This window comes from Elgaria multicarinata, chromosome 16 (genome assembly GCF_023053635.1).
Source record: "Elgaria multicarinata webbii isolate HBS135686 ecotype San Diego chromosome 16, rElgMul1.1.pri, whole genome shotgun sequence".
In the NCBI taxonomy this organism is placed as follows: domain Eukaryota; kingdom Metazoa; phylum Chordata; class Lepidosauria; order Squamata; family Anguidae; genus Elgaria; species Elgaria multicarinata.
In genome coordinates, this window is record NC_086186.1 from 12,204,582 (window position 1) to 12,228,459 (window position 23,878).

Consider the following 23,878-nt stretch of genomic DNA (forward strand, 5'->3'; position numbering starts at 1 on the left):
CAGATATGAAGACGAAACAGCAGAAGTAGCAGGAGCTTGGCTCGAGCAAGCATGTTCGCACACAGACTCTTAGACCGCGCGTGGTTTTCCTTTTAGTAGTAGGCATTAGTAGGAGAGATAACACAAATCCATACAGACAAGGCCTCTTTAAAGGTATAAGCAGTATTGTGTAACATTGTTCAAGAATGACATCAGTAAATAGACAAGGAAAGTGTTGGAATTGTATATTATGAAGACTCTGGCTGTTTAAAGGAAAAGTAAGCATGTCATCTAATATCCAAAAGAAGGCCCTTCAGGGAAGGATGAGACATCAACGTTTCAACCATGTAAGCTACGTTTAGGAAAAGTTTCCTAAATAGCTTGCTCCTATGCATCATGGGACTTAATTCCTAATGAGAGAGCATAGGATTGAAGACTAAGAATAGCGAAGTGTCAGATCAAGTTGCCTATAAGCATTCTGGAATCCATTAGCTGCATGGGCATCTATCGGAGCTGTGGCCGTCAGCTTTCGCGCCTCAAGCTGCGGAGGCAAGATTTGAAGACTTGTCTCTTTGCTTTCTACATTGCATCCACTTATGCAGACACTCCACTCAAAGCTTGTACCCAGACTACATAATGCAGTGGCAGAAGACAGCACTACCACAACCCCGAGGGTGGGTGGGTGCACTTAGGCAGTTCCTTCTCACTCAAAAGCAGGGCCAGCTTCACACATTTGTTTGAATGCCCCTTTTTATTGAAAGCTGCACTAATGCAGTATTAATACTAACCTAATAAAAAGGCTAGAAGAGCACAAAGCTTTTCAGAGACCCACGGTGCTGGTTACCTCAGTGGTGCCACCTATGGTTTGCTAAACAGTGTTAAATGTTCCTCACATCTCTACACTCAAAGCATGCCCCCTGCTTAAGAGTCTGAGTGAACATATAAATATACAGTTATTTTAAATGAAAGCCGAATAACCAAATGAACAGAAAAGCCCAACACTAATTTAAGAAGTCATAAAGCCTGTCCCTCTTCACCTGTGGGCTCCTTACCCACCATATGTGGTTGGACAGGATGTCTCCACTAGGCTAACCAGCGGACCACTGAGCTGTATGAAAGGGCTCCATTTACCTTCCATTTACTATTGTGCGATTACTTGTGCAGACTTTATATTATTCGCTAGGTAACACATTTCAATGGAAAAGTCAACTCAGAAGATATACAGGTCACTCTAACAATAAGAAATGCAGTTTCAGTCCAGAAGAATTTTGTTTTTCCTTTCTTCAGAAGAGGAGTTTTAGCCCCCTCTTGTCTTTGAAGCATGTCCGGAGCCCACTGAAGTGCTGCACTGGGTCTAATCATCATCAGAAGAGACCTGATCCAGGGGGTACACCATAAACAACACATCCGGTCGTGATGGGACACAGGGATGGCCAGGCCTCACAATTTCAAAGCCCAAAAAACTGAATGTCTTCAGTAATGGAGCTGTAAAGATAAAGATTGGCAACGTCAGCTAGTAAGAAGTTTGTTGACAACCACACAGCAATGCTAATTCCATGAATTTCACTACAAAGTGCAATATTTGATGCTGTTAAGGTTTCTGAAAACCAATGTTGTTCCTTCTTTCCCTGACTTGAATATTCTTCGCATCTTGTCCGGCTTGCTGCATTCCTTTACGTGTCCGGTTGCTTGTTTAACTCTGCTGCAGCAATCTAGTTGAGCAATAACTGGCTTATTACCCATCATCCTACCAAACAATCCTTCAATACCATTCTCTGCGACCCACCCTAAGAGTCACGTTAGAAAGAAGCAAGCTTACTAAGATAGTGGTAATAGCAGTAAAACCGTCAACCATTCAGTGTATTTATTTAGATGGTTATTTTCAAAATCAGACCTATTGAAAGAGGGGTGTACATCAAACGATGTAATCAAAGATAAAGGTCAGAATCCTGGAGCCACATTCCAGATTTCCTACAGTAAACAAACTTTTCAAAATCACTTATCAGATGAAATGTATGAAAACTCCTTTGATTCAATAGGAGTTAAATCACCATTGATGATCCTTCAACCTAGATAGGACAGAAGCAATGTAAAAATAAAACCTCACAGAAAAGGAATTGGCAGTTTCTGTTTGGGTACAGCCACTGATCCAACATGAACTTGATGTAACTTAATTTAGAACATTATATGCTTTACACCAAATCCCTAAACTTCCTAGATTTAATTACCTACAGATACTTAAAGCATTATGTTAAGGTTTGGAAGGGGACAGAGGTGTTGAAAAGCCCAGTTCATCAACCTCCCTTAAAACTGATGAGCATCTGGGCAATCAGCCAAGCAAAGCTGTTCCACAATCATGTTAAGCTAGCAAGAAAAAATAGCTTTCCCATTTCAACCAAAGTGATTGGAAACTTCGGTTGCAATCCTACACTTTCCTAGGATTGCACTGTTGTCCTCCATTCCAATCAAAGAAACCATGTAATACCCCTAAATGCCATTCAGACTCTACTAAACAAATCCCTTCTAAAAACAACAACCCACTCATCAGTTATTAAACTTGGCCCCAAGGTTTATAACTGGATGGCCCTGATGAAGAAGCCACCCTACAAAAGGGTGTGTAGGTGTGTGAGCTCCTTTTTCTACGGAGCAAGCTCCTTGGGTGGGAGGAGTACAAGGGGTTTAAAGCACTCACCTCTGTCTTCTCTGCTTTTTCGGAAGCAAATAAAGACATAACTTGCTTTCATTTTTTCTTCAGCAAATTCCAACAGTGCTAATAATCTGACAGGAGGGGAGAAAAAATGCACATCAAATTAAGGCAACCTCCCCTGGATAATTCTTTTAAGCTTACTGCATTTGTGTCTTTGACTTGATGGCTCGTGACCGACACCATTCTTCCCCAGACTGATAGTTAGGAAAAAAGCAGGAGTGCCAAGAAGAAAAAGTCATCCTCATGGGCGGTGGTTTTTTTGGGGGTGGGGGAGATGGATATTTGCATATGAGCAGCCAGCACAAAAGCTGGGTTGTATGAAACAGCAGCTGGCTAAGGATGCAGGTAAGGAATTACACCCAGGTCCCATATGTTGAAGTTTGGGGATTAAAAGTCTAGGAAAGTTAAAAAGACTAGCGATAGCGTGAGCACTAGAAGGGGATCTTGCCACCAAATCCTTCCACTTCACAAGGAAGTCAGATGGCCACCATCCTTTCAAACACTCACTAGCAGACCAGCAGAGTAATATGAATAGTTTGGCTCCCAAACTTCCTCACATTTGGATTGAAGTGGGGGGGGAGAGAGAAGAGAAAGGGAAGGAGAACACAAAACATGTCTCCCGCCTACTGAAACCCGACACATTCCAAAATACGGCAGAATGACAGCTGTTTACTCTGCATAACCCTCATCTCAATTTCTGAAATACTGTGTGAGTAAAGTGACAAGTGCCAACAGCCTCAGCCATACCATTCTGCTTGGTCAGGGGTCTCTTGCCTTTGACCTAGCAAGTAGCAGTTAAAAACGAAGCTTTAATCAATGCCTAATTGAACGTTGGCCACAAGTCTGGCAAGCAGCAGCAGGCAGAGATTTACTTGGAAGGGATTTTGTTAATATGATAATGATCCATTTTAATTATAACCTCCAAGCAGCTTATTTTAGCTAGCTAAAAATAATCAGTTATGCAATTGTACTTAAGCCGTGCTGACAGTGGAAGTACAGCCACCAAAGAATGGCGTTAAGAGAGAAGGGATGAATGAGCTGAAACATTTAGCCCTAAAATCTGATTTATAGCACTGTCTTTGGACATCAAATTATTTATTAATAGAGCAGCTCCCCCTCATACAGAAGGAGTGGGAGAAGAGCATCTCTACACAACACTTATAGGAAAATATTGAGGAATCATAAAGGAACACCCCCTTTCCCAGCACACTAATCTAGAATGTGGGTGTTATTTCCATACTTGCTTCCTTTAGCCAAAAACAACAAGGGGCAGGCAGCAAATCCCTTCTACCATTGGTCACTTTGAGGTGTAGAAAGGAAGCTGAATCTTCCTCTCCGAAACGATTGAAAGAGAACGAGTTCAAACCTGAGCCCAAATTTCTACTACCACCATCCCCAGATTATTAAGGTTCTCAAACATTGATTTGCCCTGGGGAGGAACCTTTTTCCTTTTGAAGGCCACGTTCCCTCGGAGGTTGCATATGGGTAGGGAGGCCAGGGAAATGACAGATCACTCTTGTCAGAGGTCTGCACTGATCACTTGCAGAGGAGCTTTTGAAATTAAGTTGACACGATCTTAGGCTGAGGACTGCTTGGAGCCATAGGGCCTGGTACAAGCCAATATTTCAGTTTCTCTAGTTCATAAAAACAGGGATAGAAGAGGAGGGAATCTGGTCCAACGAAGTCTTCCACTCCCTACAGTATATCTCAAAGTATAGGCATTCGCTTGCCTACAGCATATATAATAAATGAATTCAGCATTTGTTAAAACAGGCAGTTCCGTTAAGACCCAGCCACCTCAAATTCATAACAAAGAAAAACTGCTATAACAGAGACCAGGAGAAGTAAGATGCTGTTTCTAAGCTCATCCAACTGAGGTAAACACACACTTAAGCAGCATCAGATTGAAGAGAATCCAAACTGCCCTCTTAGAGGAATTCTTGCTACTTGCTGAAAACTGACCTATTGCAGTCAGCATGAAACAGTCTATTGGGTCAGCCCAGGGCAGCTCACCACACTTCTGTAAAAACTGTCTAAAAGTTAACAGTACTTGTGAATAGAATTGAAAGGAAAGATTTGGATCTGACTGTCCTTGGGAAAAGTCGGTTGACTTGAAATAGTTGGGGAGGTATTAAGTTGGCATATAAAGCACTAAGTACACATCTAAGATCTAGGCTGCTCCCCATTTGTTTTTGATTTCCACCGCTGCCATTGTAAGCAACATTGCACACGTGTAGCTGTTTTAAAACCCTCTTTTTACGCACACCCGTTTTAATACCATGATATCTTTGGCCAACACATTTTTGCTCAGACAGAAGTTTAAACAAACAAAAAAGCCTGAAGTTGTTTGTCTCTCTTACCCTTCTTTACTCCCATCAGCTAATAAGCCATCAGGGATTTCCACAAAAAGACTCTGATTGGATAGCACTGCATCCCAGGAGGAGATCTTTACTTCCGTAACTTTGTACTGGAAGTGAACAATGTGTGGCTTCCCATCATGCACTGGAAGATCTTGGTTAACAGTGAGCTTCTCATCCTTTGAATAACATAGAAAGAAAAACAATTTTTAAAGTGTTATAACAAAGGAAGAACTAGGAGGAAGCAGCAAGTAAAGTCATTCTTCATTCCTATAGGAACTGACACCCAACAATGCTTCTGCTTTTTAAAGAACAGCTTGTATCAACAATGCTTCAACTTAATTAGGAAGTTTACTCAGTTACAATTTAAATACATTTTAATAAGACACAGTTATAGCCCAATATCTCCAAATATGGGGTATGCTCTCCCTCAAATCAAAGTGCTACCCTCAAAGCAATCTCCAGTAGAGTATCCAAACTAGTTTTTTTTTAAAATAAAATATCAAAAGTTACAGTTTCTTACAGAATTCATATACTCTAAACCTAGGATGGGGAACAGCCCTGGCTATCATAGCCAATAATGAGGGATAAGGGATGTTACAGTGCAACATATGAAGGGCCAGACATTCCCTGTTCCCTGCTCTAAGCAAACCTATTATGTCCTAAAGCAATAGAAATGCTTCTGGAAGAACTATTATTAACCCAGTTCACATATAACAAGAAGCCACTGTGGGTGAATTTCCCTGAGGCTTTTCGGCATCTGTCACTGCAGAGGCCACCAGTGAGGGAGGAAGCAGCAGGCAGGCATTTCTCCACCGTGCCTGGGTCCAGCTCCAGCTGAGAGCCCCCTCCCTCCTGCTACCAACTGTCTCTGCAGAGGCCACCATGAGGGAGGAAGCAGCAGCCAGGCACCTCTCTACCGTGCCTGGGTCCAGCTCCAGCTGAGAGCCCCCTCCCTCCTGCTACCAACTGTAACTGCAGAGGCCACCAATGAGGGAGGAAGCAGCAGCCAGGCATTTCTCCACCGTGCCTGGGTCCAGCTCCAGCTGAGAGCCCCCTCCCTCCTGCTACCAACTGTAACTGCAGAGGCCACCAGTGAGGGAGGAAGCAGCAGCCAGGCCCCTCTCCACCGTGTCTGGGTCCAGCTCCAGCTGAGAGCCCCCTCCCTCCTGCTGTCCCCTGTAACTGCTGAACTTTCCAACTAAGATTGTAGTGCCTGAATTTGCTTTCCTTTTCCCCCTCCTCCTCCTCCCTCCCAATCCCCTTTCCTTTTGTGTCATGTCTTTTAGATTGTAAGCCTGTGGGCAGGGACTGTCAAGAAATACTTTTGTAAGCCACCATGAGAGCCTTTTTTGGCTGAATGGCGGCATAAATAAATAAATAAATTGTGGAGGCTGCCATTTTGAATGTTCAAGCCATGGAGTAGCTTGTCATTATGTGTGAACCCAGCGAGGGCTGGTTGCTGGCATGGTTGCCAAGCCACCCACAATCGTAAAACAACCCATGAGGTCTGGCTTCTCATTACATGTGAACCAGGTCATTGTCTCGTGACATACAGAATTGCACAAGGTACGATTTAAACCCTGGTTCTTCAGAATTTTTAAGAACCCAGCCAAACAGTTCTTTCTGTATCCCCATCTCTGGATACAGAATGCCATCCAACTACTTCTCTTATGTACATTTTAACTGGATATCTCAAGGAAAAGCTCATTTTAAAAGACTGTAACAGAGTTAAACTTTTACTTATTTATTTATTGCATTTCTATACCGCTCAATAGCTGAAGCTCTCTGGGCGGTTTACTAGTCACTCTAATAAGTAAATGAAACACAAAACATAAACAATATAACTATTTTATACCCCAACCTATTTTGTTAGTTCTTCAAGCACAGCTGTAGAAGAGGCATTTCCCCTTTTCTCTGACCTAGGAGGGAATGCCTCTCGGACAGTACCTGCAGCAATATTTCTTAAGGTGGCTCTGCAGCTGCCCATCCTTTCTAGTATCCCATTTGCAGCACTAGAAGGTAATCCATTTGTCTCTTTATTCCCTCTTCCTGGCTCTAAGATACTCAGAAACTTGTGCTATGATGCGCTGGCTTTGTAAGCGTTATGGAAACACAGAGCTCCGGGGAGAACAGCAATTGGGTGATTATTCAGAGCAACCCGGAGGGAGAATAGTAACCTAGTGTTGTTTTCTCCGTTATATGCAACCAGTACCAACTAAGCTGATGCAAAATGCCATTTCACTATTCGTCCTAATTTGTTGAGTTAAAAAAGAAATCACAGTCACGCTGCTGGGTGCTGGAAAGGGTCCCTTATTTGAAAGATTTCCAGTGCTACCAGATCAAAAATAAGGAAATAACATGCTTGATTTCTAAAGTGTGAAGAGATTTGAAGTAGAGAATATCCTTGGTGTTTCTGAGGCTCTCTTATCCTGGAACACAAGTGCATTCTCTCAAAACAAGTATTTAACAACACCTAAAATACATCAGCCTAAACAAAAAAAAATCCCTCCCCACCCCCCATAAAAAAAGCAATTTGTCTCTAGACATGGAATTAGGCTTACCTTATAAATCAAAGATGAGAGAGAAGGATCCCTGCCAACCCCTCGCCCACCGGGGATCTTCGACAGTGGGTGAGGGGCATCAGGAGCACCACAGAGGCCCTGGGACAATGTGCCTGCAGCACTGTAGTTGGGGGCAGTTACTCAAAGGCAAAATACTACTGGAAAAGAAAGAAAAAGCACAACTTTAGATTTGTAAGGCCTGCCAGGATTCAGCTGAAATTCAGACAGAGTTTGCCATTCCTCCGCCATAGTCTCAGCACAGCAGATGTTGGGTAGATTATGGGTAGGCAGCTTTCAGACAAAAGACAGAGAAGAGAATCCCATTGAACATGGTATGTGTGCAGAGCAAACTTTTCTATTGGCAGGAATCCCAGATGACTGGAAACACATGATCAGATGAGCATGCGTTTTTCAATAAACAACTAGAAATAGAGTGAGGATCTTCAAGGGGCAGGGTTAGGTTTCATGTTTTCAGGAAGAGTAAGACAAGAGACCTGTACTTCAAACCTTGTAATACATTCCATAATTTGTACAATACTGCCACCCACACGCAACCTCATCTGGCCTAAATGTGGCCCTCTCTTACACAGGGAGATATGAGAGCAAATGAAAAAAGCGTGCTAGTGCTCTTTTGGACACTAGTTCCTGGGTCATCCAGGTAGGTACTTCAGATGTAGCTTGAAGCTCCTAAAATAGGCATACCATAAAAAAGTAGTTGTGTATCTTTTATTCAACCAAGAACCCAACGCATTTCTGGCCAAAAGTAACACATACATTCTTATAACTGGAGAATCAATAGAATTCAAGTGTGGCAAACTCATTGCCTGGGTGAAGGGGTTCTTTTTGCCCAACACAAGTTAGGTTCTTTGTTGAATACATTTACCCCTGCACCCTTCTACAGGCTTTTTAATGACTTGCTTCTTCGAATGCCTGACGTGACTCTAAAATTAGAGTATTCCATCACCACTTTTAACAAGATCAGCAGCCTGCTTCCCATTTGCAATGCCGACATAGTAAAATTACAATATATAATATTTCTCACGATAACTATACATATAATTAGTATTTCTTACTAATCTGCCTTGACGTCTAATCTGCAAGAATAGGGATGCACTAGAGCCTTCCAACAAAGCTTCAGATTCGGAGATGTCTAAGATACAGCAAATCTCATTACACTGGATTTGGGGGTGGGGCGATTAAATATACTCTATATGAAAATGTGACAAGCAGAGGGTAGCAATTAACACACTTATGCATCTGAAATGGGCTCTAGTCCGCAAAAGCTTATGCCACAAGAAATCTGTTAGCCTTTAAATTGCCATAGGATTATTTTTTCTTTCATATTAAAACTCTCAGTATTGCACCTACTCTGTAGCCACTGCACTGAAAGCTACAATAAGCAGCCCACGCTAATCTTTATTTTGTGTGTGTGTGGGGGGGGTCCTGACATAACGCAATGTGACAAACACAGCCACCATACCTCTACGCACTAGCTAAAATAGCTGCTGTATTGCTTGTTCCTTCAGATATTCCACAATAGCACTCTCTCGTCGTCCTTTTTCCTGCCCCATCCTAGAGCTGGGAGCACTGCTCCCATGTCTTGGCACAAGGAAAGTTTATGGCGCCTACAAGAACATGTCGGGGTAAGTCTTGTGTGTGTGCTGGATGTCCTACAGGCTCTGCACTGATATAGTTGTGCTTTTGGTTACCATTCACAATTTTAAATGACACCTTATAAGGTGTGCGTCTTAATTCTGGCATTGAGGCTATGCCATTCCACACCCTGTCTCAACTTATTTGGGCTCCATCTACACTGTTTTGAGCTGGGCTGCACCAATTCCTTGCACTGGTACAGAGGGCAGCACCTCTGGGCTGCGCTAGGCAGGGCCACTTTGCATCCTATCAGCCCCTCCAATTCTTGACACTAGATTGGACTGGGGCCTTAGTATTGATATAGCGCTTTCCCCATAAACATAAACTGATTCCATACATCTCAGAAATTCCTACAAGAATCCTGTAAGGTAGGACAATTATAATTAAAAACATTTAAGTTTTTTTTAAAAAATCCCTCTTCCCAAGTAGCCCCAAAAAACAACCCCCATATTACAGGGACATGGCCTGACACGCAGAGTGTGGCTTACTTAAAGGCCACCTTGCACGTTCATAGCTGAGCTTCATATGAGAGAAGTTCACATTTTTAACCACCAGAACAAGAATCTCTAAATACTCTGAATAAGACGTAAGCTATAGTTCTTAAAACCTTGTATGGAAAATAAATAGGTTTTTTTTTTTACATCTTTCACACAGTGCTGTGGGAAAGAGAGTTGCTGTCTGAAAACTTCCCAAACCAGTTCCCACAGGTTTATGTTGATGGGAGCTGTATATACATTATGGCACTGAGCAGAACACTCAGTTTCAACAAGTTTCAGCTAGAAAAGGCAGTCCTCACATGCTGACTACACTAATTCCCAATACTGAAGCCTCAAGCTAGCGTATCCCTGGACAGCAAACAATTACCTTTACTGGAGCAAAGTTAAATTGGCTGTAGGCCCCCCTCCAGCACCCAATTGAGTGCTAGCTTGGAAACTAAATAACTTGGTCTGAACAAACAGGCATTTCTTACAGAAGTTCATTAAAGGCTGATGTAGACTGATCCAAAGCAGCTGCATTGAAGGTGCCTGCAACTGAGTGTGTGTACATTAACTTGGTCTGTCTTCATCACCCATATTCACTGCCACAATTAACTGAAAAGCAGTCCTGCTTTTGTACTGGTGCCTGGTGGAGACTGGTAAAGCAAAATGCTTGGCTGTGCTTCTCCCCATCCCCCTTTAACTTCCCAATATGGCCAGCAGACATGCTTGTTTTCTCCAGTCAACAATACAGCATTATTGTGGATGGAGGAGGCTTGAATAATCAAGTGCAGTGGTGAAAATCGTTCATTCTTGCAGCACGGGATCCTAGAGCCTTCGAGGGATGGACTCGTCACACCTCTGGCCACACACACACACACACACAGACACGCATACCTAGGCTGATGTCCCTGCAGCCCAACAAAAGGCAGTTCTGAATTCTAGAACTGTATAAGTTGTGGGAATAAGCATATGCAGATTTTTCAGGACAGTATGCATCTAGTTGTGGGGAAAAACCAAAGGATAGAACAATTAAACCCCACCTGCTCGGCACTGGGAATCCTCTGGCTACAAGGAGTTCACTAAGCAATGGGACAAAAAAAAATAAAAAATCAAGCCTGCCTTCACAACAGAAGGGATAGAAACTTTATTTTTATTTAAGGAAAGGAAGCTGTCATCAGGATGCAAAATTCTAGAATTCACACAGCCCTATGGCTCAATAAATTGACACTGAGTATTATATCGGGGTGGGCAGAAGGCAGATCTCCAGATGTTTTTGACTTCAACTTCCAGGAGGCCATGCCAGCATAGCCAATGGATTAAATTGTTTTAGATATATATATATATGTGTGTGTGTGTGTGTGTGGTGTCTGTTTATATGTAAATTGTTTTTATACTTGTATAATGAATTTTTAATGGTTTTTAATCATTGTAAACCACCCAGAGAGCTTTGGCTATTCAGGGAATAGAAGTGTAATAAAAGAAATTAAAAGCATCTGGAGGTCTACTTTCTGCCTACTCCTGAATGTTGCGAACCTGTACGGAAGTGCCTCCTAATTTGTAGTATGCATCATTAACAGTACACTTTAGTTCTGCTGAAGTTGCCCTGTTTTAAGCAAAAAATAAATAAATTTAATGCCACTTATTCAGCATGTTCACCTTTAAAGAAGCACAGGAAGACATCTCTCTAGTAGAAATAATAGCACACACTTGTATCAGAATTCACAGGACTTCCTGTTTACATCATCCTACGGACAGAGTTGGTTGATAATTTTTTTTAAAAAAATGTTGAAGGGTGTATAACTGAACCATCACTGCCTGTGGTGGGCACGCTTTTTCTATTCATGGATGCATTGTAGGCTTTTTATAAAATCTGTAAAACTTGTTTTGGCAGAGACAAAAGCAAAAATCAGTGAGTGCTAAATTTGGCTTTATCATACCAGCTTTCTGGAAAAGTAATACTTGTCTGTGGCCTAAATTTTAATCTGCACTGTTCCGCTGCCATTAATCCAGACATTTGTATGTATCACAAGGATATGAGCAGGGTACTCTAGTCAACTCCCAATCCCTAGAAGGAAAAAAAACTGTTCCACAACGTGAAATAAAAGATAAAAGAACAATCTGACTACACTTGGATATTTGACTGGACAGATTAATCTTAAATGGTAATTAACTTGTCATCTGATATATTGGTTCAATTAGAAAAAAGCTAAAGCACTGCTTCTCAAAAGAATGTCTTTCATACCATAAAACAAGGGGAAGCAATTCCAAGGCTCTTGCAAGGAAAGTTTAAATAATTGGGTCAGTAAGAACTGGTAAATAGAAAGCCTGACCCAAAGATTGCTCACGTCATATTTACTGGAAAGCATCAAGTAAGTATCACAGAACAGCATTCAAGGGAAGATGTACTTGCCAAGGACAAAGGACAAGGAGCCCAGTAGAAAATTAAGTCAATATTCATAGGAGCTCCGTAGCTGGTTTCAAATAGTACAACCAGGCGTTCAGAAATTCATCCTGCGATATAACATCTTGTACAGGAATTAAGAACTGCATTAGCACAGGGACAATAAGCCTACTCTGCAAACACAGAAACGGACCATCCACCAAATCAAGTGATTCCGTTTTGAAACAATACTACCAGGTCTCTTCAAGAAACTACCAGATTCAATTCTTTACTCACTGAATGTCACAATACTTGTCTTGTTACAGGCTGTATTTATTCTAACATGTTTGTAAACAACCACTTGCCTAATAGCTGGTAGCATGGAAGAACAACCACTAGATATATAATTTTATCTCGACATGCAGCAAACATTATACATGCATATGAAAGTGACTATATTGGAGATTCATTTTCAAGGCTATTTTTAATGATCTTATGAGAAGCTCTTTTGCTTCTATAATAATGCCAATAAGCACTAATAGAAACAGAAAACATGCATTCAGCCTTTTGCCAAGCCTAAGTAAAGTATTGCCCTCCTAAAAAGAAAAGGAATACCTTAAGTAACTGATGAAACACTGTAAAGACAGAGAAATTCAGGAAACACATGCTAGAATTCCACAGAGTAACATTCCCCTGTGGGACTTCATTATCGAATGACCAATCGTGACTGGATAGTTAAACTAAACAAACAAGGATGCAATGGTGAGCTTCACAAATATCCAATTTTTCCACTACCCATTTGGTTAGGGTCTGCAAAACCTATGCAAATACACAGGTATGGTATCTCACTAGAATACTTTTTTTTTTAATGACAAGGTTGAAAGCTAAGTTTGCCTGTCTTGCAATTTCTTCAGAAATGTTGGAGGGATCACATTGGAATTGGGGAGCCAGAAACTGCAATCAGAACAAAATTGATCCATAGTCTCAAGAAAGACTAGCATTTTTCTGCAGTACAGTCTAGAAAGTCTGAATAGTTATATGCAAACACTAACTTTTGGAACAAACCTAATTCATGCACATATGGTGCATAGGCTGCCATACGTTTCCCCACTTTGTGTCTTAGCAAGGTCCAGTGTTGAATCTTAAGAGTATAAATTATATAGATATCTTTACATCTGAATACCTGACACGCAGCATGGACCTGGAGAACACACCGAATTGTATTATAATCTAGCACGCAGAGTTAATTTTCAACTACATGGTCCTGAACTTTTCTACAGCTGTGCATTTTCCAATTCCTACAGCCATGCATTTTCAAATAGAAATGTTAGGCACAAACAGTTTTAGTTAGAATGAAAGTTAGGGTTGGAAATCAATCAAGATCTCAAAAGAGAAAAGGAGTTACATACTATTAGTAAAATGCATTTTAGAATGCAATAAAGTTTTGCCATGCTGAACTTGGATGTTTTTACTTGCAAGCATATTGCTAGAAGTCAGTCTAAAATTAGCTGGGTCTTATACTTTGAAGAGAGAGTGACACATGCAAGGCAGATAGTTCATAAACTCCACAGTGAATGTTAAGAGGATCACTCACCCCATCCCTGACCTGATTTCTAGACTTCTGGATGGATGGAATTACTTCACTGTTTACATAACACCAAAGGCCTTGAGTGGATTTTAAAAACTTCCTGGTGAGTGTCTTATGTACATGCATCCATATTCAGAATTAACAATTAATCAGAGCCCCATATTCCAACCTGAAATACATTCCCAATAAACATTCAGGTAAATAACTATAGGACTGGATGTGTAGCTTTTTAAAAGCTCAGCTGTTACTTATGTCTTGGATAAAGCTAAGAACTGGTTCCCTAGAAGGGCTGTAAATGAACGGCCTTCCTGCTTTGCAAACCATTGCGATTTTCCAAACATGCATTTAAACATTTGCCAACTCAAGTGACAATCTGACTTGTATTTATGGTTAGGATAAACTTTTTACTACCCAATTCCATTTCAGTAACTGACATTTTATTCTGAAGAGAAAGGAAGTGGGTTTCTGAAAAGGCTGTTCCCATTTTAAAGAGCCTGATGTCTAAATTTGAATTTGAACTCAGAAGCAGTACTGCAAATGGCATTCTGCATCACCTGCTTTCCTTTCATTTACACCAAGAAACCTCATCTTGCAATTACTTTCATCTCTCTCTTTCTATACCCCCCAACACACAAGGAAATGAGCAGTCTTGTGGAGATACTATTTTTTTCTAGTGCGTCTATTAGATCTCCTGCATTTTGTCCTTAATCTAGTAGCTATAGGAAACTTCTACTACAAGTGCTGACATCACGGTTTGAAGAACCATCACTCAACCCACTTTCGGAAGGTTTGCAATAGTACATATACGATAACCATCTGAATCCTCACCACTTTACCACAAACAAACTGCATGGCAAGGAGGGATGGGGCTCATGCAGTTCATAAAAGAAGAGCCGACCATGGAAAATTGGTTCTTAGAACCAGCCTTCTCCCTTCTAGCACAAAAGACTGAGCACACTAAAAAAAAAAAAAAAAGCTCATGTGTATCAACTATTATCTATGCTATTATAGCTACCCCAGCATTGGGGTAATCCTTTGCTTCTTCGCAGTAATAAACATTATTTTTGCATACCTTGGGGAAGCTGGCCCCCCATCAACCTCAGGCATTCAGTTATTATTATTATATTTATTTGTATCCCGCCTTTTGCCCAATACTGGGCTTTATTCAACTACAGCACCTGTAAACAACCCCCACCCCCAACATATTCATGCATCAGTAGTCTTCCTGAAACACCCTATCCCATGAAGGATGCAGAAGGTAGATCAAGATCTACTGGTAAATCTTGGGGTGATTTGAAGCAGATCTTCCAACTGTTTTAACAAAAGCAATAACAAAAAAGAACCCCTCTAAATTAGGTTGCTGTGAAATAAAGAAAGCTTTCGGGGGAGGGGGGAGATCCAGGATAGTATGTTTGGGCAAAAGGTCTGGGAGCTCAGTTCTGATCTGAAATCCAATTCTTGATCTGAGCAATATGCTCAGAAGCACCCTGTTCCTCAATTCTACTTAGATACACCTCTACCCCAAGCCACTATTTCGCACCTGATCCCAGAAGCCTAAAATCTGTCCACCCTGACCTAACCACTATAGGAGACCCCCGCAGGCACTCTGAAGCTATCTGGCAGCTTGACAGCTCAACCCTATAGTGTTCCCTGAGAAGTAAACTCAGCTGATTGTGATGAGATTACTCCCAGCGTGCATAGAATTGCAGCCTTACTCTTGCTTCCTACCACACCAGATTTGTTTCTTTGTGGGCCCCGGGAACACCTGATGCTTCAGTGAAACTAAGCAGAACGAATCTGATCAGAGATGATTAAGAAGCCCCATACTGGAGCCTGCTAGAAATATATCCCCTTATTTTAAATTTAGAAGAAGAAAAAACACACATGCGATTTAAAGGTGTGGTGTCACACTGTGGGAGGGGGTGGGGGAGGAGTTAAGCACCCTGGCTGCATCCCCACCACGGGAAGTAGAACCAAATACCCCCCCCCCAACTAATTAAGATTGGGGGGGGCATAAATAAGACACAAGGCTGGGTGGGGAGCAGCCTCTCACCCAACCCGGTGCCCTCCAGATGGCGCCAGGTTGGGGCAGACTGTTCTAACCATTCGTGCTAGATCGAGGAGGCGGATGACAAAAACAACAACACCCGCCACCCATTGCACAACGGACACTTTCGTGGTGCGCGGACGTGCAGAACTGCCAGCCCCCCACCCCACCCACACACTCCGCTTCGGCCTGTTGTTGTCTCCAGTGTTATTTCTTTGCACACGCGCGTGCAAAAAGGCCCCCGGGGTGCAAGCTTTCGCCAGGCAGGCCCGCGCCTGCGCCCACCCCAAAACGAGGCGCCCCCTCCCTCCCTCCCTCCCTCTGGTGCTCTTCCCTGCCGCCCCACCCCCAATTCCTCCGCCCTCCCTCCGCCTCCCACCCCACCGCGTTTTGTGTGCCGTCGGGGTCTGTGGGCCGCGTCCAGAAACAGGCAAGGCCCGGCCACGATCCTGAGGGGCGACGAGCGCGCGAGGCGGTGGGAGCGGTTCTGAGGGGGAGGGGGGAGGAGGGGGTCGCCCGCGAGGCAAGCCGAAGGCCCCGCTCTCCCCAGTTACCTGTCCTGGGTGTTTATCATCCTCAGAGCTCGTCAGGACGGACGCGGGGGTTGGGAGGAGGCGCTCACTCTCGGGCCTCACAGCAGCTCCTCCCTTCGCGAGCGCTGAGCTCCAACTGACGGGTTCACCCAGAGCGCGAGCCGCCGCCGCCGCCTATGATGCCACGCGCGCCCCCGCCCCGTTGCTCATCTACATAGCCACGCCCCGCACCGCCAGGCTGCCTGGGAAACTGGCCGCTCGAAACAAAGGCGCTGAGGGGAGAGAAGGAGGGGCTTGTGGCGGCTCCACCTCCCTCGCCCTGCGCAGGCGCACCACCTACGTGTCCCCGCGCGGGGGTGGGCAGCTGCTTTTGCTTGTCCCGGGCAGCACGTGGCCGGGCCACGGGACGGTGTGAGTCGTTTTTAGTGTTTTCTCATCATGAGTGCAAGTATTGCTTTTCTGTCAGGGCTGGGTGCAATATGCCTTTGGTGTGAATGCAGTGCTGCCATTACTTTGGTTAAACATCTTTTGTTTTATTCATTACGTTTTTATTCTGCCCCTTAGTCCAGGCTCTCTGGGCGGTGCACCATGACAACCGTAAAATACAGCAAGCGTCAGATAAATTTAAAACGTTGAACGATAAAAAGGCAATATAAAAACCAGCTGAGTTAAAATCTGTGTTAATACCTGTGTGAAATGGTATTATTATTTATTTATTTATATAGCACCATCAGTGTACATGGTGCTGTACAGAGTAAAACAATAAAATAGCAAAACCCTGCTGCATAGGCTTACGTTCTAATATGTAAGGTATGTTTTCAGGAGGCGTTTAAAAGATGTTACATTTTGCGTCTCCCCAACCGCTTGAGATAGAGGGTTTTCCAGAGGTGGGTGTCACTGCAGAGAAGGCCCTGCCGCCTTGGTTCTGTTTCTAAATGGCCAGCAGGACTTCCTCCTCTGAAGATTGTAGCTGTTGTCTGTGTCCATATAAGGCAAGGCAGTCTGCTAGGTATGCTGGTCCCGAATTGTTCAGGGCTTTGTAGGATAATAACATAACCTTGTATGTGGCTTGGGAGCTAACAGGCAACCAGTGCAGTTCTTTTAATACAGGTTTTATATGAGCTCCTGTAGGTGTCTATGGCCCTATTTAGAAGACACCTTAAACCAGGGCTTTAACCATGGTAGTTAAGCCTGAGAGCCTTATTCACCATGGTTAAAGCCATGGTTTAAGGTCTTCTGAACACGGCCTGGCTTTCTGGCTTAACCACAGTGATTAAAGCTGTGGTTTAAGGTGTCTTCTGAATGGGGCCAATGTAATGTTGTGTTTTTAATATTCCTTCATGCCAAACAGGCAAGGTAGCCCCTCTGACAGCAGGATGATGGACAGTCCTGCTTGGCCAATCAGTGGGGTGTGAAGGTGGGGCTAGGCTGCAGCCGCGTAGTTAGTCTGTCACTGCTGCCAGGGGTTGTGAGAGAGAGGCGGTGCTGCAAGCAGATTTTGGAGGGGTGATTCACTGTGCATGAACCATGTCGGCTTTATTCATGAGCCCCTCCGTGGTGAGGGGGCTGAGGTGTCAAAAAGCAGGAAAAAAGCAGGACTGCTATGGTGACACGGGCTTTACACTAGTTTATACATGAACTGCTTTGGAAATTTATTATATTTAACCATATATAAATATCACAAATAAATAAGTAAGGGTGCAATCCTATCTATGTTTAAATAGATAAAAGTCCTACAACATCCAGCATTCCCCAGCCAGAGTTGTAGTACTATTGTCTCCCTAAACATACATAGGATGATGGGTTTTAATACGGAGTTTTATTCTTTCATCATATTATTTTTTATCTTTTATTGTTTACCTCTCCAGAATCTGTTTAGCTATGGATTGGTATATAAATGTTGTAAGTAAATAAATATCATTTATTTATTTTAGTTACATTATTGTTACTATTTATCTGTTTATTTTTAGTCTGTCTCCCAAACGGTTTCCTTGGGCTGTTTATAATTGAAAACAAGGACACTGCTGAGCTCAGTAAAGCTTACATCTGAGTGAATAAACATAGAATAGGGCTGGTTAAGCATGTTCTACAGAGCAATCCTTCTCATGTCTCCCCAGAAGTAAGTCTCTGTGGGTTGGATACAGACTTAATCATCATTGGAAGCAATGGGGCAAGTTAGTTGTAATTAACTTAAGTCCTATTGATTTCAATGGGGCAGTTCTAAGTATGACTCCAACCTATTTAGATCAATGGCACTTTCTCCCAGGTAAACTTTAGTGGACTTTATTCCACCATCCCTCCTCTCTGCAATTATGTGCACAGGGTGCAGTTATGTGCACAGTGGCTTGAGAGTAAGATCCATAGGATACAGTGGGACTGACTGCTGGATGAGCATGAAAAGCTCATGCTATATGGCTGCAATGCCATGCATACTTATCCTTTGACCACAGGCCAGTTTTCTTCTAAGTAACCGTGCTTAGGATGTACACTGTATGCCAAGTGCGGTTTCACCTTAGTTTTATATAAAGTTTTGCTCTGTTTTTGTCTATTCTCTGGGCAAAACTACTGCTTGCTTACCCTGCAGGAAGTCGAAACCAAATAGGACTGCAAGTTCAAAAGAAGCCTGTTAGTGTCATTCTCTACACCCACCCCACTCCTAATTTAATGTCCCTATTAGCGGAAGGGCTCTATTTATATTGCTCAGGAAAAACAAAATCAGCCTTTCCCACAGAGGTTGTTGCTCCGGCTGATTGTTGCTGGAGGAAATTGGAATGTGCTACATATTATTTTTAGGATTCACATGGGAAAAATTTTTTTTTTTTTACTGTTTCATTTCCAATCCCATGGAAGAATTGGTATACCTTTGTGGACTATGATCATGAAGTGTGAAATCAGGTGTGCCCCCCCCCTTTTCCTCAATGCCCAATCTGCTTTTTGTAACATTTTACCTGATGAAGAGATCTGGAGATCTCGAAAACTTGCCCATTTTTTGCGGGTGATCAAAATTTTAGTTATTATTATTATTATTATTATTATTATTTATTTATTTATATAGCACCATCAGTGTACATGGTGCTGTACAGAGTAAAGCAGTAAATAGCAAGACCCTGCCGCATAGGCTTACAATCTAATAAAATCAAAGTAAAACAATAAGGAGGGGAAGAGAATGCAAACAGGTACAGGGTAGGGTAAGCAGGCACAGGGTAGGGTAAAAGTAACAGTAGAAAGTAACAGTAGAAAGTAACAGTAGAAGTCTGCCTCATAAAGGTTTTGCACTAATATGGATTTTGCAATTTTGCTAATGGCTAACACAGCTGCCTAAGTGCGAAAATGTTTGCTTGATACCAGACTGTTATGGCTGTTTTTATACTTTGCAGGGTTGTTGTGAGGATAAATGGGGATAGTGGCAGGCAGGGAGTGGGTGGGAAGAACCCCCCCCCCAACCTGGAGACCTTCAGACTACAGTGCCAGCATTCCTGACCATTGGTCATGCTGCCTGAGGCTGATGGGAGCTGAAATCCAAAATATCTGGAGGGCACCAGGTTGGGGTCGGCTGTCTCAAAGCAACAAAGTAAGCTTAAAGAGTGCTTTAAAAAATCACTTATTTTTCTATTTTTCCAAAATTTCCATTTTTCATGCTAAAAAAACGACGTTTCTAGAAATTTTGCATCTCTAGTGGAGGTCCTCCCACCCAGGCCTCCATGAGCCGAATGACATCACCAGCCGTGGCCTTGGTGCTGTTGTGCGTGGCCATGCCCCCTGACCTCATTGGGCAGGTGGATTCCCCACTTGGTGCTTCAGTTGGTGACCAGACTTCGCTGCCCTGTGTCAGGGAAGATGCAAGGCAGGGAAAGCCAAGCCAGCTCACTCCCATTCACTCCGCCCTGAGCTTTCCTCTCTAGGGAAAGCCCATGTGGAGCAAAACCTCCATGGCAAAGGCTCTAGATAGAGGATCGCTCCTCCACCCAGTGCCTCGACAGGGGGAACAGCCCATTTCCCGTGAGCCTAATTCTTGCTGACAGTGGTGTAGTGGAGGATACACAGAGGTGTAGCACCAGCACTTTAGCCCCCTGTTTCCTCTCAACTTAGCTGCAATCCTCACAGTAGCTGGCAGGGTGGGATGGCGGATGAATTTTCTCTGCAACAATATATAGTCCTGAGCTCTCCCTCTGGCAGTGCAAAGTATTTTGGAATGTCTTGGTCTTGAATGGGCAATTAAGACCCAATAGCTGTATTATAAAACCTCTGTTTCTGGTATTTATTTATTTATTTTATTTATTTATTACATTTTTATACCGCCCAATAGCCGAAGCTCTCTGGGCGGTTCACAAAAATTAAAATCATCATAAAACAACCAACAAGTTAAAAATACAAATACAAAATACAATATAAAAAGCACAACCAGGATAAAACCACGCAGCAAAATTGATATAAGGTTAAAATACAGAGTTAAAACAGTATAATTTAAATTTAAGTTAAAATTAAGTGTTAAAATACTGAGTGAATAAAAAGGTCTTCAGCTGGCGACGAAAGGAGTACAGTGTAGGCGCCAGGCGGACCTCTCTGGGGAGCTCATTCCACAACCGGGGTGCCACAGCGGAGAATGGTAGAGTTGAAAAGTGCTAGAACTGGTTTGTTAATAGGGGTCAACACAGCTGCTTGGGGTTTTGGCCACGCCTTGGGGGCGTGGTTATGGAGACTGCCATGATGAGTGCCTGCACTTCAGAATTTACAATGAACACCAGCTCTAGCTAGTAGTTACATGGATGGAGTACAACAGGAAACATAACGTGGATTGGGTTGTGTGTCTGTTTTCAGGACCGGCCCTATCACTAAAAAGAGTGAAGCGATCACTTCAGGCGGCAGATGCTGGGGGTGGCAGTGGCAACCTGAAGTCTCCAGTAGTTGCCTCCTGTTGGGGGACAGAACCGTGGACAATGTCCTATTCCAGTGTTGAAGTAAGATTTGACTACCAGTCCAGTCAACTTCTCTAGGTGTACTGGGGAGGGGGCGCCATCTTGTCCTTTGCTCAGCTAGCAAAATGTCTTGGGCCAGCGCTGTCTGCTTTGGTAAATGTTTGGTGGCACAGAAGGTGAGATGCAAGCCACCCTATAAAAATTATCACGGTTGCAGCTGTAGAAAGCAGTGAGGAGGGAGCCTGGGGGTCCATGGCACCTTCTCCCTCCAGACTACGAAGAGCGGAGCGGAGATGAAGAGAAGATGGTAAAGAAAAGCCGAACACTTGGTCTCTCTTTGGCTGCAGCTGTGTGAAACAAGCACACTGGCCGACTGCCTGGAAGAGGAGGAAGGCACAGCAGCGCATACAAGAAAGCAGTCTGGGGCATGTTGTTATAGTGTGACTTTCCTCCTCCTCCTCCTCCCCCATCATAATTTCAGCGAGCCGCTTCCATTGGTCCCTCCTGGCATCCCCCCAAGAGCTGCAGTAACAGGAAGGGCAGCAGGCCGTGGGAACAGATCCTGTGAGACAGCTCCCTGCCGTGGCCAGGGCCAGCTGCTTCCCCTGCCACCCTCTTTTCCCCCAGCCCCATTCAGCGCGGAAATCTGAGACAATATGCCAGGCTGAAGCCAAATGCCGGCAGGCCGAGCAGATGCAAATAAATGCACGCGCCCTACATACTTGGCTCTGCACTCAGGTGCCCATGCGCTCAGTGCGCTTAGATGCCAGACGCTTTCCCACTCTGCATGTGCGGCCCATTGACTGTTTGTGTACTGTGCTCATGGAACATCTTGCACCAATTATCCATGCGCAGGCATGGCTCCTTGGGCTAGACCCTGGAAGTCGGAAACCCACCGATCTGTGTTCTGCTGCCCCATGTGGCAAACTACTGTTGCTACAGGTCTCAGTGTGCCTTGGAAGATGTTTTGGCCTACAACTCCCATCCACCCTCACCATTAGTTGTGCTAGCTAGGGCTCATGGGATTTGTAGGCCAAAACATCTGGAGAGCAACCCCAGGACCCACCAAAATGCCACAAAAGCAGCTTCATAAGCAAAGCCCTGCTGGATTAGACCAAGGGTCCATCTAGTTCAGCATCCTATTCACGCAGAGGCCAACTAGCTGCTCATGGGAAACCCATGAGCATGACATGAGTGCAACAGCACCCTCCTGCCCATGTTCCCCAGCAACTACTGTACATAAGCATACTGCCCTAGTGCTTGGGCAAAACACGCAGGTTCCTGGATAGATGCAGAGCAGAAGCAAAGAAAACATGGCAGCCTTTATGTGAGCAAAGCCAGAGATTAATTTTAGGTGGAGCACTAGATTAAAAAAAAAATGAGCCGAAGTCAGATTGTGTAGCATTGTCTAGTAGCGGGAGGGAATGGAACCCTCAAAATGCAAAGCCCCTTTTCAGTGGTAGAAAGTCATCTTCCTCTGTATGGTGAAGTATTCTTATGTTCTTCATGCCATTGATCGGCTCCCCTTATTTTGGAAGGACCAGAAGTCTCCCAGATTTAACTGGGACGTTTCCTGGGCAGGTACAGTATCTAATATCTGCTGTGTCTGATTCCTGGTTCATGATTCCTAGCCATCACTCCATGGCCACCTAAGGCCCAGCACTGACCTAAGTGACGCTTGTGGAATTGTGTTGTGGAACCCGAATAGGGCCACACCCTCCCCAACCAAGAGGCTGTGCTGAAAGTCCTAATTTTAGGGACCATGTTGGTTCAGGCCTGTCACATTCCCCCCCTCCCCCCCATGGGTTTGTGCATCCTCTCCCAAAGCTCAAGATAAGAGAAGAAATGGTAAATCCAATCACATGCATGCTATGTGCCAATAGATGGCAGCATAGGCTTTTGCAGCGGAAAGTCTAGTGCGCTCATGCGCTCTCTATGAGGATTTGCAGCTGTTGTATAGGACACAGGGATGCTCTTGTGAAGGGGAGATAAATAGCTGAGAGATTCCCATTACTTCTTGAGAGTGAAGATCTCCATCAGGAAGACTGTCCTCCTGCCAACTAGAGAGGGTAGCATGATAAATATAAGAACCCTGCTGCAGTGGCCAGCCAGATGCCTCTGGAAAATGCTGCAAGCAGAACAGGAAGGCAATAGCCCTCTTCTAATGTTGCTCCCTAGCAAATGGTACTCACAGACGTACTGCCTCTGATCTTGGAGGCTGCCTGGGCAACTTTTTTGGGTGGCAGAAGCCTGGCAGTGTGCTATTCTATTGGGAGAAGGAACCAGGCTGTTCCTGCTTTGGTTTGGCTAACAGCAGCCAGGAGGAGGCTCTGTAATAGGTAAGTCAGGGCAGCATTCTCCAACCAGGTGAACTTCAGATGCTTTGGACTACAACTTTCAACATTCCTCCTGTCTGGAGGTTGTGGGGGGGACATTGTGGACCTAAACAACTAGAAAGCACCAGGCTGGGGAAGGCTAGAATTGTCTCTTAAAGCCTCATTAAATGTCTCAAGGAGCACCTCCTCTTATAAGAACTTTCCCAAAATTTAAGTTTAGCTAATAAAAGCCCTAGTCAAGGGTAGGTGTCGTAGGGTACCTACCGAGGGCCCACATCTCATCAGGGCCCACCGACAAGACCCTCCTGGAGTTGCTCCTCTTCCCCATTGCAAGTGGCT

The 23,878-nt window shown here is 43.8% G+C and overlaps 1 protein-coding gene across 1 annotated transcript; it reads right to left on the bottom strand.

Annotated features, from left to right (window-relative positions):
* Positions 1-209: 209 nt before the first annotated feature.
* OAZ2 (ornithine decarboxylase antizyme 2) lies at positions 210-16,475 on the bottom strand. Its single transcript, XM_063142151.1, is given in 6 exon segments — positions 210-1,464; positions 2,672-2,757; positions 5,047-5,222; positions 7,608-7,688; positions 7,690-7,765; positions 16,309-16,475. Coding segments are annotated over 6 exon segments (570 nt in total). The 5' UTR covers positions 16,329-16,475; the 3' UTR covers positions 210-1,333.
* Between the last annotated feature and the right edge of the window lie 7,403 nt (positions 16,476-23,878).